The sequence below is a fragment of the Nelumbo lutea genome, chromosome 3 (assembly GCF_056320005.1).
Source record: "Nelumbo lutea isolate HS-2025 chromosome 3, American lotus-T2T, whole genome shotgun sequence".
Classification (NCBI taxonomy): Eukaryota; Viridiplantae; Streptophyta; class Magnoliopsida; order Proteales; family Nelumbonaceae; genus Nelumbo; species Nelumbo lutea.
Window position 1 is genome coordinate 40,345,777 of NC_142686.1, and position 17,474 is coordinate 40,363,250.

A 17,474-nucleotide genomic window follows, 5' to 3' on the forward strand; every position below is an offset into this window, starting at 1 on the left:
TTATGAGGCACAGATGTGAAATCCCATTAGGTCAGTATCCACTAATTTCATTTCAATGAGAGATGTTGTAATCGACTGTTGTGCGGTGCTTCGGGTACAAATGGAATGAATCTGTATAAATAGTAAGAAAATTGGGTATTTGGGAACCGAAGATCAAGATTGAAAGTATCGATACACACGTATCAGTCCATATCGGCTGATCCCCACTCCCACCCCACACAATACATATATATATATATATAACTGATTAATTAGAGAAATTCAATAGTAATTTTGTTAGTTTTTTTTTTTATTTTTTATTAGCAATTTGTCATTGCCCGTAAACTAAACTGATTCAGTACATTAAAAGTTGGAGTACCAAAAGGTAAAAGGTTTCAAATTTGAGGATAAGTGTACAAAATTAAAATTTCTTGTTTTTGTATACTATTTTCCTTTTTATTTTATTTATGGTTGTTTTTTTCACTATTTTTCCTTCCTACATTAATCACGCATAGGTGAATGTATGAAATTGGTCCGGGGAGGGGGATTTTTGAAATAGGCAGCGTTTCAATGAATGGATCCCATGTATTCGACAAAAGTCTAAAACGAGACCTGTGAACAAATGCATATCATGCCTTCTCACTATCCACTCCGCGACCTATTGCATTATGCGTATGCCCTGCCTTGTAGCCTAGGCCCATATACTATGATTTTCAAGGCTAGGCCTACCCTAAAAACTTCAATCCCAATCATGACCCGACCTACATATATTTAAATATATCAGTTTTTTTTTTTTTTTTGAGAAAATACAGATAACAGAAAACAGGACAGAACAGAAACAAAGAAAATACAGAAAAAAACACACACACCAATCACCAACGCTAAAAAGGATTAACATCCTCGCCTGAACCAAATCCTCTGATCGAAACAGAGGGACATCCACTGTAAGGGGTGACCACAGAAGTCCTGAAAACCAGACTGACCTCTGGCTGCCAACCTGTGCGCTGCACTAATAGAATCCCGCTTTGCTAATATCACCTTAAAATCAACTTCAGACAGATCGAGCATACAAGTTGTGGAGGACCGGCCATACAGCTGGATAACAATCAAAAGATTTTTTGGAGATGACAGATGCAATAATAGAAGAGTCACAGAAGACAGCTACTGAATTTAAACCCAATCCATGAATAAACAAAACACATTCAAGCACGACTGAGGCTTCTGCATATAACGCAGATACAACTTTACAAGGACCACATTTTGCAAAAGTGAAGAGACCCCTTTCTACTGAGACCCAAAAACCAAAGCCACTTCTTTATGCCACATGAATGGCTAAATCACTATCGAACCATGATGCTTTAGCATGATCACACAGAAAGAGGGCATGCATGACAGTTTCTGTTTCTCTGTCATAGATTGTGCAAAGGTCTTCTTCACTAATCTGCCTTCTCATTAAGATCTAATTCACACCAATGCTACTATGGCAGCACTTCCAAATAAAATGCTTCATTTTTGGGGAATCTTCAGAGCCTAGATTCTCTCCTAGTATTTGTATGGGGTTTGGGTCAATTCTTTGACAAACAAGCTGATCCTTACTATAGTCGAACCCATAATATATACATGTGGATATATGTTATTTTATAATATATTATATAATACATATTATAATATTTTATATTATACAAAAATAAAATAAAGTTGTGTACATATTATATTCCATTAAGCCCAACTTGACCTATGATCACCCTCTGTATAAAGCCAAATACAAGAAAAATGAAGGCATTGTTCAAATAAATTGATTTTTTATATTTATAAAGCAAATGGGATACAAACTCTTTGTATTTGAAACTCTCTTACAAAAGAGATAGAACCTATGATTCTCTCTTGATGGTGTTTCTTGCAATTTGAGGATTTGGATTTGAGTTGAAGCCGAGAGTCAAATGACGTGCTCCCGTACTTTAGACAAAAATGGAGATTACTTCATTCAATTTGGCTTGAAAAGCTTGATCAAGAGAAGGATCCTGCTAGACTTAAAGGTGTTGTGATTTTGCTCTTTCGAAGATGGTGTGTGTTTCCTTCTTCCCAAGAGCCTTCTTACTTCATTTAGCTTTTTTTTTGACCAAAAATCTCCTCCTTCTTGATTAGACTTGTTCATGGGCTGGGTAGCTAGACAGCCTGCCCTCGCTCGTCTTGTTATTTTTTGGGCTTGGAGAAAATTTTAGGCCCACAAGCTCAGGCTCGGGCTCGCGCTTTAAATACCAAGCCCAGTTATTTTTCGGGCTAGGCTTAGGCTTTCTCAAATAAGCCCGGCCCAATACTATCATATATAATAAAAAAGTATTTATGTTATATATAATAAACATATAATATATATTGGTTTCTTAAATTATTAATAAATATTAATTTACTATTAGGAAATACAAATTAGTTTTTTAATTTATTAAATTATTACTAAATTAATATAATATTATTTTATAAAAGTACACTGAAAATAAGACATTATGTGTATAAGTCAGGTTTCGGGCTTTATATAAGGGCTAGGCTCGGGCTCACATTTCTATTGATAAAGAGGCAAAGCCTGGCCTGGCCCATGAACAGGTATATTCTTGATGAGGACTCCTATTTAGACTTCTTGTTATAATCTCCTAATCCCCATAATTAAGGATTTGATTAATTCTTCTTACCCTTTTTAGAGAGTGAAAGGTTATAATTACTATCATCCTTGGAGAGAATAATTTATCATCCATTATTCTCTCTTCAATCATTGATTGATTTCCGTCTATGTGAAGGTGTGCCTTGATTGACTAGAGATTTGATTGCCTATAATTAGACCTATTCATGGGTCGGGTGGCTTGATGGGCCGGTCCAACCCGACCCCCAAACGGTCTTGAACATGCAAATGAGCCCGCGGGCTTAATTTCAGACCAAAAATCCCGGTCCGCAATAAATTCAAGCTGGGCTCAGGATTTGCCAAAATAGCCCAGCCCGACCTATAGAATAAACTTAAAAAACCCTAATATCCTAAAAAGTAAGAACCCTTCTCTTTCACCTCTTTCCCCTTAGTCGATCCTCTCTTTTCTTCACATCCTCCTCAGTCCTGTAGCCACACAACTGGTGAGGCAGTGAACATTCACCAACGCAACAACTCCGACGATGAGTCCTCTCCCTCTCTCTCTCTCTCTCTCTCTCTCTCTCTCTCTCTCTCTCTCTCTCTCTCTCTCTCTCTCGTTCCTCTTCTCACTTCTTCTCTTTCAAATCTCAAACACCGGCGAGGCAGCGAATATAGGCATTGGCGGCGGTGAGTCCTCTCTCTCTCTCTCTCTCTCTCTATCTATCTATCTATCTATCTATCTATCTATCTATCTATCTCTGACGCGAACGGACACACTTTTCAGTGTTAAAATCGCAGCTCACCGCGAACTCAGCTCCGGTGAACACAATCACCGGTAAACACTTATCACTTTTACTATTTACTGTTTACATAGCCAAATGCTATTGTTTGTCCTAAAGCTGTTTGTCTAAAATCTGAATGCTATTAGAGATTTGTTAAAGAATGATAAAGATAGCCTGATGCATTAGGGATTCACTACACATATTTATTGGCTTAGTTTATTTTTCAAAAGTGTTGAAACTGTTAGATTTGATTATCCTAATTCCTAAAGCAAAAACATTGTATTTGGCTTTGGTAATGTTGCAAATCTGCAATTGGTTTTCTTTTTTCTTTTTTTTTTTGCAAATTCAGAATTTATATTGAGTTTATATTCTTTTTTTAATGTAAACAAATTCTGATTTATATTGAATAATCTACAATTGGTTTCCTTTTTTTTTTTCAAATTCAGAATTTATATTGAATTTATATTCTTTTTTTAATGTAAATAAATTCCGATTTATATTGATTATTGAATTCAGAATTTATATTGAATAATCTGCAATTGGTTTCCCTTTTTTTTGCAAATTCAGAATTTATATTCTTTTTTTAATGTAAATAAATTCTGATTTATGTTAAATAATTTGCAATTGGTTTTCCTTTTTTTTTGCAAATTCAGAATTCATATTGAATTTATATTATTTTTTTAATGTAAATAAATTCTTATTTATATTGATTATTGAATTTAGAATTTATATTGAATAATTTGCAATTGGTTTTCCTTTTTTATTTTTATTTTTTGCAAATTCAGTATTTATATTGAATTTATATTCTTTTTATTAAATCCTAATCTTTTTATTAGGTCAGGCTTTGGGCTTGGGCTTCGGGCTTTTTATCAGGGCCGGGCTTGGGCCCAAGTTGTAGGCCCATTAGTCGCACTGGGCTCGGGTTCGAGCCTAACAAATTTCTATTCATAAAGAGTGAAAGCCTGGCCCGGCCTGGCCCATGAACAGGTCTACCTATAATTACCTTTGAAAAGAAAATTGGCAATTTACTATTTGTAGAGATAATGATTTTTTTTAATCAATTATTCTTTCTTCAATCATTAACTAGATTTCCATCTTTAAGACCTGAAATAAGCTCTAGTTGGAAAAGTACACTGAAAATAAGATATTATGTGTATAAGTCAGGTTTCGGGCTTTATATAAGGGCTAGGCTCGGGCTCACATTTCTGTTGATAAAGAGGCAAAGCCTGGCCTGGCCCATGAACAGGTATATTCTTGATGAGGACTCCTATTTAGACTTCTTGTTATAATCTCCTAATCCCCATAATTAAGGATTTGATTAATTCTTCTTACCCTTTTTAGAGAGTGAAAGGTTATAATTACTATCATCCTTGGAGAGAATAATTTATCATCCATTATTCTCTCTTCAATCATTGATTGATTTCCGTTTATGTGAAGGTGTGCCTTGATTGACTAGAGATTTGATTGCCTATAATTAGACCTATTCATGGGTCGGGTGGCTTGATGGGTCGGTCCAACCCGACCCCCAAACGGTCTTGAACATGCAAATGAGCCTGCGGGCTTAATTTCGAACCAAAAATCCCGGTCCGCAATAAATTCAAGCTGGGCTCAGGATTTGCCAAAATAGCCCAGCCCGACCTATAGACTAAACTTAAAAAACCCTAATATCCTAAAAAGTAAGAACCCTTCTCTTTCACCTCTTTCCCCTTAGTCGATCCTCTCTTTTCTTCACATCCTCCTCAGTCCTGTAGCCACACAACTGGTGAGGCAGTGAACATTCACCAACACAACAACTCCGACGATGAGTCCTCTCCCTCTCTCTCTCCCTCTCTCTCTCTCTCTCTCTCTCTCTCTCGTTCCTCTTCTCACTTCTTCTCTTTCAAATCTCAAACACCGGCGAGGCAGCGAATACAGGCATTGGCGGCGGTGAGTCCTCTCTCTCTCTCTCTCTCTTTTCTCTCTATCTATCTATCTATCTATCTATCTATCTATCTATCTATCTATCTCTGACGCGAACGGACACACTTTTCAGTGTTAAAATCGCAGCTCACCGCGAACTCAGCTCCGGTGAACACAATCACCGGTAAACACTTATCACTTTTACTATTTACTGTTTACATAGCCGAATGCTATTGTTTGTCCTAAAGCTGTTTGTCTAAAATCTGAATGCTATTAGAGATTTGTTAAAGAATGATAAAAATAGCCTGATGCATTAGGGATTCACTACACATATTTATTGGCTTAGTTTATTTTTCAAAAGTGTTGAAACTGTTAGATTTGATTATCCTAATTCCTAAAGCAAAACATTGTATTTGGCTTTGGTAATGTTGCAAATCTGCAATTGGTTTTCTTTTTTCTTTTTTCTTTTTTGCAAATTCAGAATTTATATTGAGTTTATATTCTTTTTTTAATGTAAACAAATTCTGATTTATATTGAATAATCTACAATTGGTTTCCTTTTTTTTTTCAAATTCAGAATTTATATTGAATTTATATTCTTTTTTTAATGTAAATAAATTCCGATTTATATTGATTATTGAATTCAGAATTTATATTGAATAATCTGCAATTGGTTTCCCTTTTTTTTGCAAATTCAGAATTTATATTCTTTTTTTAATGTAAATAAATTCTGATTTATGTTAAATAATTTGCAATTGGTTTTCCTTTGTTTTTGCAAATTCAGAATTCATATTGAATTTATATTATTTTTTTAATGTAAATAAATTCTTATTTATATTGATTATTGAATTTAGAATTTATATTGAATAATTTGCAATTGGTTTTCCTTTTTTATTTTTATTTTTTGCAAATTCAGTATTTATATTGAATTTATATTCTTTTTATTAAATCCCAATCTTTTTATTAGGTCAGGCTTTGGGCTTGGGCTTCGGGCTTTTTATCAGGGCCGGGCTTGGGCCCAAGTTGTCGGCCCATTAGTCGCACTGGGCTCGGGTTCGAGCCTAACAAATTTCTATTCATAAAGAGTGAAAGCTTGGCCCGGCCTGGCCCATGAACAGGTCTACCTATAATTACCTTTGAAAAGAAAATTGGCAATTTACTATTTGTAGAGAAGGATTTTTTTTTAATCAATTATTCTTTCTTCAATCATTAACTAGATTTCCATCTTTAAGACCTGAAATAAGCTCTAGTTGGATCATTTCCATAAATCTAAGACTTGTAATTGAAATTTGAATTTGAATTTTTAAGTTTATTTTCAAAGTGGGTCCCACATGGACCCTTCCACCATGCCAAGGGGTTTGCAACAACAAAGCTAAAATGTTAAGGCCCATGTACATAGGGGTGATCATGGACTAGGCCGGGCTTTGCATTTATGATAAGGGCTATAGATTAAGCTCGGGCTCGGCCCGACATGGGGTTTCAAGCCTAAAACATAAGCTTTAGCCCAACTCCATACAGGTCGAGCTTGATTCTGGGCCAATATCACTCATATGTAAAACATTACATATTTATATATTAAATGACAACATGCATATAAACTTATTTTGTACATTATATAATATAAAATATTAGATATAATATAAATTATTCATGTTATAACATTTATATATAAAATATATAATATAATGTAGGGTAAATTACAAATACCCCCATAGTATGAAGTCTGTGACAAAACCCCCTATAATTTGTTTTGCGGCAAAGACCCCCTTGTAATATGACCATGAGAAAAATACCCATATTTTTTAATTCCTATACCCTTTAAGAAAAACAATGTTTATCTTCCCTGACGTCACGATACAGGAACAGGAGGGCCGTATTCCTTCACATTTTCTCTGTCTTCTCTCCCTTTCTCTCCCCCGATCTCTCTTCTTCCCCTTCCTCCTCCGTAGACAGCAACGACAACATCAGCTTCAGGAATCAAAACAGAACTTGCAATTGAGAGAGCACCGCCCATGCAAAATCCTGTCACACCTACCTTCTGTGAACCATTTGCCTTGGGCCAACTAACTGAAGCACGAATATCCTTAACAGCACCTTGCCAATCAAGACCATCCATTAAATGCTATGCTTCAGCAACATCTAAACCAACCTTTCCACAATATAAATCTGGGATGAGTGCTTTAAAACCAGGATTCATCTGGGAAATTTTCAAAGCATGGTTCTTGACCTCATAATCAACCCCCCACCACTCTTGCAACACCACTATGCCAGGAGCACTTTCTTTGCCCACCACATAAGCATCAGATGTAATATCGTCTCTCAGAATCTGAATTTTCTTCAATTCGGAGGTCGCAGAACCCGCCATCAAGCAAATTTGGAATCGACAACGAGAAGAAGAAGATGAAGCAGAGAGTGGTGTGGGCCCTCGGACTATGATGGAGGCTGCTTTGTGCTGGTGCTAGATCTGATGAACGAGGTGAGCACAGTTCGGTGTCACCTGTTGACATGCTGAAGTAGCTCAACCGTTGCCCAGACGAGTCTGTGCTTTATGTTTGTTTTGATAGTAAGGTGCTACTGCCGAAACGACAGCTAAGGCCTTGGGAGCCGGGCTGGAACGAAGTGGGGTCAGATTTATTTGGACCGCTAAGATGACGATGTCAAGACAAGAAGTGGACGATCGCGGGGTTATCATTAAGGAGATCGAAGATCGGGTGGCGGGGAGAGGTTTGATTATAAGGGGTTGGGCCCCACAAGTCCCAATACTGAACCATGGAGCCGTGGGCGGGTTCCTGACTCACTGCGGGTGGAACTCGGTGATGGAAGGGATTATGGCTGGGGCGCTGTTGCTAACCTGGCCGAGAAAAATGACTAGTTCGTGAATGCCGAGTTGCTAACGATTGAGAGGTTTAAGTTGCAAATCCTTTTCTTGTCTTTTCTGACTTTTCTCAGCTTAGCTCAGGCGGTGGAGAGAGAAGAGCAAGGAGAGTCTGAAGAAAGGGGAGGAGCGAAAGGGGAAGGGGAAGAAGAGAGATCTGTAGAGAGAGGAAGAGAGAGAGATGTGAGGGAATACCACCGCTGCTATTCCTGTATCCTGAGATTGGGGAAGATGAACAGTGTTGCAAATTTTAATGGAAAACTAATGGAAGGGGGTCTTTGTCTCATAGTCATAGTAAAGGGGGGTTTTTGTCGCGAAACAAAGTATAGAAAGGTCTTTGTAATTTACCCTATAATGTAAAATAACACATATACATATGTATATATTATACACAAAATGTGTAAGTCTAAATATATGAAAGCTGGGCCAAACTTGAAGTATTAAACCCAAGCCCGGCCTTAAAATTTGTAAATCTGATGTGGGCCCGAGCGCGGGGCTAAACTAAACACAAAACCCAGGCCCAAGCCCAGAATTTTTGGGCTAGGCTTGTGCCGGCCGGGCTGAAATGATCACCCCTACATGTACATATTTGATAGTATGGGACATGGTCCAAATAGAATGACCCATACTTAGGTACATGAGCAACTTTGAGTTTATGGGGGTAGGCCCATCCAAAAGCTCATGAAAATTTTAATGTCTACAACTATGATATGCAATTAGGAATGGAAATGGGGCGAATTTGGGTCAGGGATTATATTCCCTGTCCCCAACCCCAATTCTGAAACTAATCCCTATCCCCATCCTCAATCCTTATTGGGGATAAAAGTTGTCCACTATCCCTGATCCCAGACGGGAATGGATTCCCTACGGGGACCCGAATTCTTGAAATGTTTTTTGTTAACAGTATTTTTTTAAAAATAATTTTACTTAAAATAAATAAATATTTTAAAATATAAATAATGTTTTAAATATTTTTTATATATACGAATAATATATATAATACTATATATATTTAAAAAATATAGATATATATTATTATAATTAGGGCCGAGGCGGGGTGGAGACCTCAATTCCCATCCTCTACCCTGTCAGGTCAGAGAAATTGGGTCCCCGTGGGAGATTTGTCTCATTTACATTTACTAAAAGTATAAATTTTGCATCTCAAAAATGGATTTAAAATTTGCACCACCTTCCACCTACCTCAATTCTCGGTACCACATCATTTTGTTTCTTATGACACTCCCAAACAAATAATTTATACATCCATTCTCTTGTATATAAGATGGTCCACACCATTTTACTTTTCACAGCTAAACAACACATGGTTAAATCTGAAACAAAATGTAAACCAAAATTTACACATCCTTGCATTTACACCAATGCAATCAATTGCTGCCTAAGGAATTTTATGAAATTTAATAAGAGCTTTCGCTTAACTTTTTGATTCATCATTCTCGTTCTCTATGCATGAGGCACATTAACCATACCACAAAGAGCTTGCTGTTATGTAACCTTTATCTCATGCCTCCATCTCTTGACTGGTTTCTTTTGCCATATGTATCCAATCCAGGGTCCATATGATCAGTCCTATAGCCAACCTCCTTGTATTAGTTATTGGGATCAGGTTTCTGAATCGCGTCACGTACGAAGTTACCTTGTATGACTCATAACAATTATGCAAGTTAGATGAAGAATGGTGTGGCTTGACCTAACCCAGTCCAGTTTTATATACTCAAGCAAAAACATGCATACACCCTGAGAGCTAGCATCCAACTGCATATCAGTAATATTTCTCATACTTCATGTTGAATTCATGGGAAGTTACTCCTAAACTCGTAGTATATGGTTTGATTCTGTGCTCTCAGGATGTACGCATAATTTTTTTGCTTCCAGAAGATCTCATCTCCACTGCCGAATCATTGATATGCTGGTCTCAAATAAAAGGACGTGATCACTAAAATGTATAATTTTTGAGTAGTCAAACATTAACAGTTCCTTGAACCTTAAAAAAAAAGGACGAAAGGTATGATATGTAAAGAATTTTGACCAATCAAAATCCCCCATGAATACCATCTGACTGGTTACCATTTTTATGTACTGATTAATTGATTAATTAATTATAAGTTTTACCCGCATCACACGTTAAGTGTACGGTATACAGTCCTGCGGTACTCACATTTTCCAGCCGTTCACTCTGTTCATTTTAACATATTTGCATTCCTACCTGATATAAAACTTATACCACTTACCTCTTACCTCAAATAGTCTTCCTCCTATTTCCATTTTTCTTATCTACTAGGAACCAAGACAAAATTCAAATCTATATAAAAGCAGACCAGAATTCACACTCAACCTATTTGCACTCCCATACATTTATATTTACATTTACACCGGTGCAAATAAAAATTATCACAGCAAATGATCCTTAATATATATACATATATGCTTACCTGATCTCGTAACTCGTATATCTATTTGTTTTTTTACATGGAATATCTGTATCAAACATGAATTCAACCACGATCCACGAAGAAGTCAAGTTATTGCCGATCAATGACAAAGAGGACACTGAACTAATCCATTCTCGTTGCACTTACTGCACCTCTCTTTCTTATCCTCTATCAATACCTTACAACTACCTCCGCACTCCAAACACGGCACAAACCTTGCTCCCCCGCACCCCTCACACGCTCGCCTCCCCACTCCTCTAACGATCCCCGCCCACTTCAACAACTTCCTCAGTCGACCTGATTCGTTCAGCTCCACCACTTTATCTATCCCTCCGATGTATCTTCCCTTCACAAACAGTCTCGGCACGCTGCATTCTTCTCCCACTAATTCCTTCAACTCGTTCAGGAACTCGCCATGCAGCGACACGTCCCGCTCATCGATGTCCACTTGCTGCGCTTCCAGCACTGACCTTGCACGGTTACAGTCCTCAAACGTGCGGCGAACCCCACCCAGCGTGGTCGTGTAGAGAACCGCCGAGTCAGCTCCACCAGGTGGGAACTTCTCCGGGTACTCACTCAGTGGGTCCCACCTAGACCTCGCGCTCCCATCGAAACCTCCTGAAGTCCTCCCCTCCCTTTCCCTCTCCATCCTGTCCCTTACGATGAATGCGTTCTCCCTTAGTGGCCTAAACCCGGCAGAATCGACAGCTGGTTTTGAAGCAGGTCGTGACTCCGCGTTAGAGAACTCGGTTCTCTGCAATTCGGCCATCGACTCGGTTTTCTTTAACGGAGTTGGTTTGGATGGTAGCTTAGCATTAGCGTCGAGTTCTTCCACCGTGTGAAAGGATTGGCTCTTGCGTGGGGGAGGTTTCGTGGCTCGGGTTCTGTCTTCCACCTTGGCCTTGGGGGACACGACGTCAGGATCAGCTTTGGTTGCGAGAGGCTTTTGAGGGTCGAGGGTGGGCTTGAGGTCTTCCAAAGCCATGCTTACTTCAGACCATGAGTGAGGGCCATTAGAGGCGAGTTCGAACTTGTCGAGCTTCTCCAGTATGGACGCTGGGACGTGCGTGCTGGTCTTCTCTTGCGGTTGCTGCTGCAGTTTATCACCGGTGATTAGCCAGGGCTCTTCGATGGCGTTGATATCGAAGAGAGCGAAGCTCGTGGGCGCCGGCCGGTAGACATCAGCCTCAATTCGCTTCGAGGAGGTGCACCCCATCCTTCCTCTCTCGTAGCTTGAGTGAAAACTGTGCCCTACGACGAAGAAGATTGCAATCTCGCAGAATCCGCACGAGAGATGTGGTTTTGCCGTTATGTTGATCTTATTGAGATTTGTGAAGGTAAGGTTTTCCTGTAAGCCTCAACTTATTGTGTGGTGTTGCTTTGATGACCACGTGGTTCGATCTGCACGTTCCACTCGGAAATTTGGCTACATTCGAACGAATGATCCGGAAAAGCCACGTGGCAAATGGAGTGATGAATGGTGAGCGTGTGGAGGCAAGCCTTTTAAAGTGGGACTACAAAACAAACAAGCAGTTGTCATGCAGTCATGCTCGCTAAAATGTTGAAAACAACCATTGATCATGGATAGATTCCAATTTCACGTGCGCAGCTCCACCACAAGCTGTTTTATGGCAAATTAGGGAATAATTGAATACTAGTGGGGACCTTTTAATAATAATAAAAAAAAAGCTATTGTGATGGAGCGCAATCCGACCAGTCTTAGCTATCAACGACCTTGCTTCTAAACTGAATAGCAAGGAACCTGAAATGGAGAAGATGAGGAAGCTCTGGGGGAACCCGGTGTAATGGTTCTGAAGCTTAAGTTAGAATCCTTCAAAAGCAAAATAAAACCAGATGGCACAAAGTTTGCATACCTCGTTTGTTGGGGGTAGGGGGCTCTTATAATCACTTCGCGCACTCGCTCCGAGGCCCTTGTCAGGTCGGGTATGATTACCCTTGCGTTTGTCAACTCGGTCGTCATTCTTTCTGTTGGGACAGAACCGTCACTACCTAACCGTCTCTCTAACTAGAGATGGCGGTGTCAGTGGCAGTGGCAGGTGGCCGTTTAGAGTGCGGCCGCCAAGCGTCAGACCCCAAGTCAGTCAGGTGCGGCGCCCTCGGGCACAGACTTCCTTAGTGTCAGGCATGGTACGACTTGTTTGGTTTTGGCGCCCAGAAGGTGATGTGGAGTGGTGAGCGAGGCAAAGTCTTGAGTTCGGAGGTATCTATAGGGCAGGTCAGTTCGACGAGGTGTATCCCGAACTGTTACAAGGCAGGACAGTTCGGCAAGGTGTATCCCGAACTGTTACAAGGCAGGCTAATTCGGCGATGTATATCCCGAGCTGTTACAAGGCAGGCCAGTTCGGTGAGGTATATCCCGAGCTGTTACAAGGTTGGCCAGTTCAGCGAGGTATATCCCGAACTATTACAAGGTTGGCCAGTTCGGTGAGGTATAACCCAAGTTGTTACAAGGTTGGCCAGTTCGGTGAGGTATATCCCGAACTGAAGGTACGCCAGTTCGGATTACTCTGGTTTTGGGCCAAGGGTGAGTTCGGGCCCCTAATAGGGAGTTCGGTCCGCTGGTGTCCCCTTGGTGTTCACGCCTTAGGCTGGCCTTTTTGCCGAGCTGTTGTTTCTGCCACGTGTCGCATAACTGTGAGGTCGGGCCAAATCTTCCTTCATCAATTGCCCCCCACTCCTCGTGCCAAGGGTCTTGCCCTGGTGCGGGGAGTTTCGCGAGGTGGTAGGTGGATTTGTCCCGTCCTTCGAATCTTGACTGTGCGAGTTGCTTTTGCCAGGGTTCTTCGGTTTCCGAGAAGGCGGGAAACGTGCCTACTCATAAATGTTGATGGTTGTGACAATGCGCGTTTTAAATTTCAAAAATGCACGCCGCTGGGACGTGACAGCGGGTCATTCAAACTTGAAAAAAAGGCGCCACTGCTGTACGTGCGCGAGCGGTTGTGGCGCAGTCAGTTTCAGAAAGACGCGTGCCGATGCGACGTCGGTTTCAAGAAGGCGTGCGCTGACGTTTCACTCTTTTTGGAAAGACATGCACCAATCATGTCTCGACCTTATGGGACGTGCGGTCAGCGCAAACGTGGGCCGTCGGATCGTCGGTCGGTTCTTGGTTACTATAGCTATAAATAGTGGGGGACCCCAGTCGATTTCTGCGATTTGCCTACTGAGCTCGCGTCCAACTTTCAGCTTGCGTCCAAGTTTTTTCAGCTCACATCTAGACTGGTTACATAGCCTTCAAGGTTTTTTGGCTTGTTCCCGTCGCCGAAGCCTTCAAAACTTTCTTCCGATGAGTACCTTCCTGAATCCACCTCTTTTCCTCAATGTCTAGCTTTGATAGCTCAGACGACTCTTCAAGTAGGACTGACGTAGGTTCTACAAACCGAGCCGTATCCCCCGACTGCCTCAGTGATCTTGAGGTGGAACTCGAGGACTATGAACCAGTAGGCCGAGCTGCTTCGGGCAGTTTGGCGTCTACCTCTCGCCGAGGTCGGATGCTAGACAAGTTAGGTCCCTCGACCATGACGCTTGGGGGGCTTCAATCTATACTTATGTCTTACAACCTTCCTGGGGGTATACATATTTTATTCCTTCGGGTAGCTTTCCTTGGGAACATGGTCCTGATGAGATCGTGATTTTTCGAGAACAGCTCGTTGCGGGGTTGCGACTTCCTTTCCACCCCCTTCTCGTCGAAGTCATAAACCACTTCGGTGTCACCATTGGCCAACTTCATCCGAACTCTATTTGGAACCTGGTGGGGACAGTTTCCCTTTTTTGCGAGCAGAATTTCCCCTTAGACTTAGAGATATTCTCCTCCATCTTGATGCTGAGAGACAGGTGAGTTCTCTTCCTGGGGGAAGACGGGCGTATTACCTTTCTCCTCGTCAAGGCTTTAAGCTTCTGCACGATCTTCCTAATAAGGTCCCGGCGTGGAAGCGGGACTACTTCGGTGTGCGAAGTGCACAAGGATGGCCCTGTCAGACCGGGTGGGGTGAGGCCGCTCCTGATTCGGGTAGGTTTCTAGCTATGCGGTTTCTTGCTTGCTTTGTTCCTTCATTTTTTCTGATGTCGAACTCGTTTCTACAAGTGTGATGGACGCGGAGAGAACTCGTGGGGGGCGTCTGTTCCAAGGTATGAAGAGGAGGAAGCAGGTCGCCAAACGAACTTGTACCGAGCTGCCCCTGGATGAGGAGCCCCAAGTTCCAGACCACACGCTGGAGGATCTGCCCAGGGAGCCCGAGGTGACTCCACCAATGCATGAAACTGCCAGGGCGCCTTACGCTGAGACCACTCATACGGGCGCTCCTGCATACTCAAGTGCTCATGCTCACTCTGGGTCCGCTCATACGCGGGCTGGGCCCTCGGATTCGGGAGCTCAAGGGGAGTTCAGGAGCGTGTTGACGCCGAACTATGCTCTTCAGAAGAGTAGGGAGGCTACTTTCTTGCAACGGAATAGATAATCTTTTTGCCCAAGTGTTCCTTTTCCCCGAACTTATTCTTTGTCGAACTGAATATGCCACTTTCTCGTCCGGGTTATTATACTTCCACGACCTGTTTTGCCGCAAAGGATTTTGCAGCGAATTGATTTTTTGCCGAGCTGATAATATGCCCATCTTTTCTTTGCTTGTTTATGCCGAGGTTCCTCTTGGCTCTGCATCGTGGCCCATAGGACCTGATTTCGTCCACTTCGCTTGGCGGTTTATAGGTAGTATCGCCTTAAGTTCACGATGTTCCACGCTCGAGGTACTTGTTTGCCTTCCAAGGTTTCGAGTTCGTATGCCCCCCCGAGCGCTTTCTTTACTTTATAGGGCCCTTCCCAGTTTGGTCCAAGTTTGCCCACCTCGGGTTCGGGCACCATAATCTTACGAAGGACCAGGTCGCTGACTCGGAAGCTTCGTTGCTTTACTCTGGCATTGTAGTAGTGAGCTACCTGCTGCTGGTATGCCGCTGTCCGGATGTGCGCGAGGTCCCTTACCTCGTCCAATAGGTCAAGGTTGGTACGTAACTCATCTCCGTTTGTCCGATCATCGTATGTTTCTAGTCGCAATGTTGGTACTTCGATTTTCATCGGGATCACTGCATCAGTGCCGTAGGTGAGGTTGAAGGGGGTTTCTCCCGTGGCGGTTTTTTTTATAGTTCGGTGAGCCCACAAGACACTTGGTAGCTCTTCGGCCCACAATCTGTTAGCTCGATCCAGACGTGCTTTCAGTCCGCACAAGATGGCTCTGTTCATTACTTCCGTCTAACCATTTGCCTGCGGGTGCACGACTGATGTGAAGTTTTGCCAAATCCCCATGTTCTGGCACCACTCTTGGAACTTGATATCCTCGAACTGCTGACCGTTGTCAGAAATTAGTACCCGAGGTAACCCGAAGTGACATACTATGTTCTTCCAAAAGAAGTTCTGTATTTTTGGGTCGTAACAGTTGCTAGAGGTTCGGCTTCTATCCACTTCGTAAAGTAATCTACTGCAACGACTAGGATTTTTCTTCCACCTGTTGCTGGTGGGAATGGCCCCAGGAGGTCGATGCCCCATTGTGCAAAGGGCCATGGGCAGGCGAGGTATTTGAGGTCAGAGGCAGGTTGATGGTGGATATTGGCATGCTTCTGACACTTGTCACATTTTCTGACGAGCTCGACAGCTTCTGCCTTCATCGTTGGCCAGTAGTATCCTTGTCGAAGTGCTTTTTGGGCGAGTGCTCTGCCCCCCAAGTGTCCGCCGCATAGGCCTTCATGAGTGTCGCGGAGTACGAACTCGGCTTCGACAGGTCGCAGGCAACGCAAGTAGGGGAGCGTGTAGGACCGTTGGTATAACCGTTCGTCTATTATGACGTATTTGGCTGCCTGGCGCTGCACCCTCTTGGCCGCATTGCATTCTGCAGGGAGGGTTCCGTCTATCAAGAAGCTTGCGACTGGGTTGATCCAGCTCGGCTCTGCTTCCAGGATGGGAGCGACCTCCTCTGTCCCCCCGAGAATACTAGGCCGAGGTAAGTCCTCTATGTACACGGTTCTCATGTTGTTGTGACTTGTGTTGGCTAACCGGGACAGAGCGTCGGCCTCAGTGTTCTCTGACCTTGGGATTTGCCTGATGAAGTGTGACTGGAAGTTGAGCAGGGCCTCTTTTACTTTCGCCAAATATGCGATCATGGAGAGCTCACGTGCTTCATAATCGCCCGTAACTTGGTTTACCATGAGCTGGGAATCGCTGTAGATGACCAAGTGTTTTGCCTTTACCTTTCGCGCTAGGTCCAGCCTAGCTATCAGTGCTTCGTACTCTGCCTCGTTGTTGGATTCTGCAAACTCAAAGCGTAGTGTGTATTCTAATTTTGTGCCGCCTGGGCCGCATAAGACTATTCCAGCCCCGCCGCCTGGCTGCTACTTCACGGGGTTCAGACTCTATTGGTTCGGGAGCTCCGGGTTCGCCCAAACTAGGGACCTCGGGCTCGACCTGTAGGGCTTCATGGCTGAAAGTGCACTCGGCGATAAAATCTGCCAAAGCTTGAGCCTTAATAGCAGTTCTTGGCTTGTACTGGAGGTCGTACTCGCTGAGTTCGATGACCCATTTCGTCAGTCGACCGGAAACCTCGGGTTTGAGTAAAACTTGTCTAAGAGGTTTGTCAGTCAGGACGATGACGGTGTGAGCCTAGAAGTATGGGCGGAGTTTCCGAGCTGCTGTCACCAGTGCGTATGCTAGCTTTTCAATCTGCGGGTACCTTCTCTCTGCTCCCTGCAAAATTTTACTAACATAATAGATGGGTCGCTGGACCCGGTCTATTTCTTTTATTAGTACCGAACTGACCACCTCGTCGCTTGCCAAGAGGTACAGTTCTAAGACCTCGCCCTCCTCGGGCCGGGCTAAGGTC

At 42.5% G+C, this 17,474-nt stretch overlaps 1 protein-coding gene across 1 annotated transcript; it reads right to left on the reverse strand.

Annotated features, from left to right (window-relative positions):
- Positions 1-10,487: 10,487 nt before the first annotated feature.
- Positions 10,488-11,924, reverse strand: LOC148864426 (Glutaredoxin family protein). The gene has a single exon (XM_088981704.1). The coding sequence runs from the start codon at positions 11,810-11,812 to the stop codon at positions 10,697-10,699; it is 1,116 nt and encodes a 371-aa protein (XP_088837830.1). The 5' UTR covers positions 11,813-11,924; the 3' UTR covers positions 10,488-10,696.
- Between the last annotated feature and the right edge of the window lie 5,550 nt (positions 11,925-17,474).

Excerpts from the sequence above, each read along its gene's own strand:
- LOC148864426 (XM_088981704.1), bottom strand. The coding sequence starts at position 11,812 with ATGGGGTGCACCTCCTCGAAGCGAATTGAGGCTGATGTCTACCGGCCG.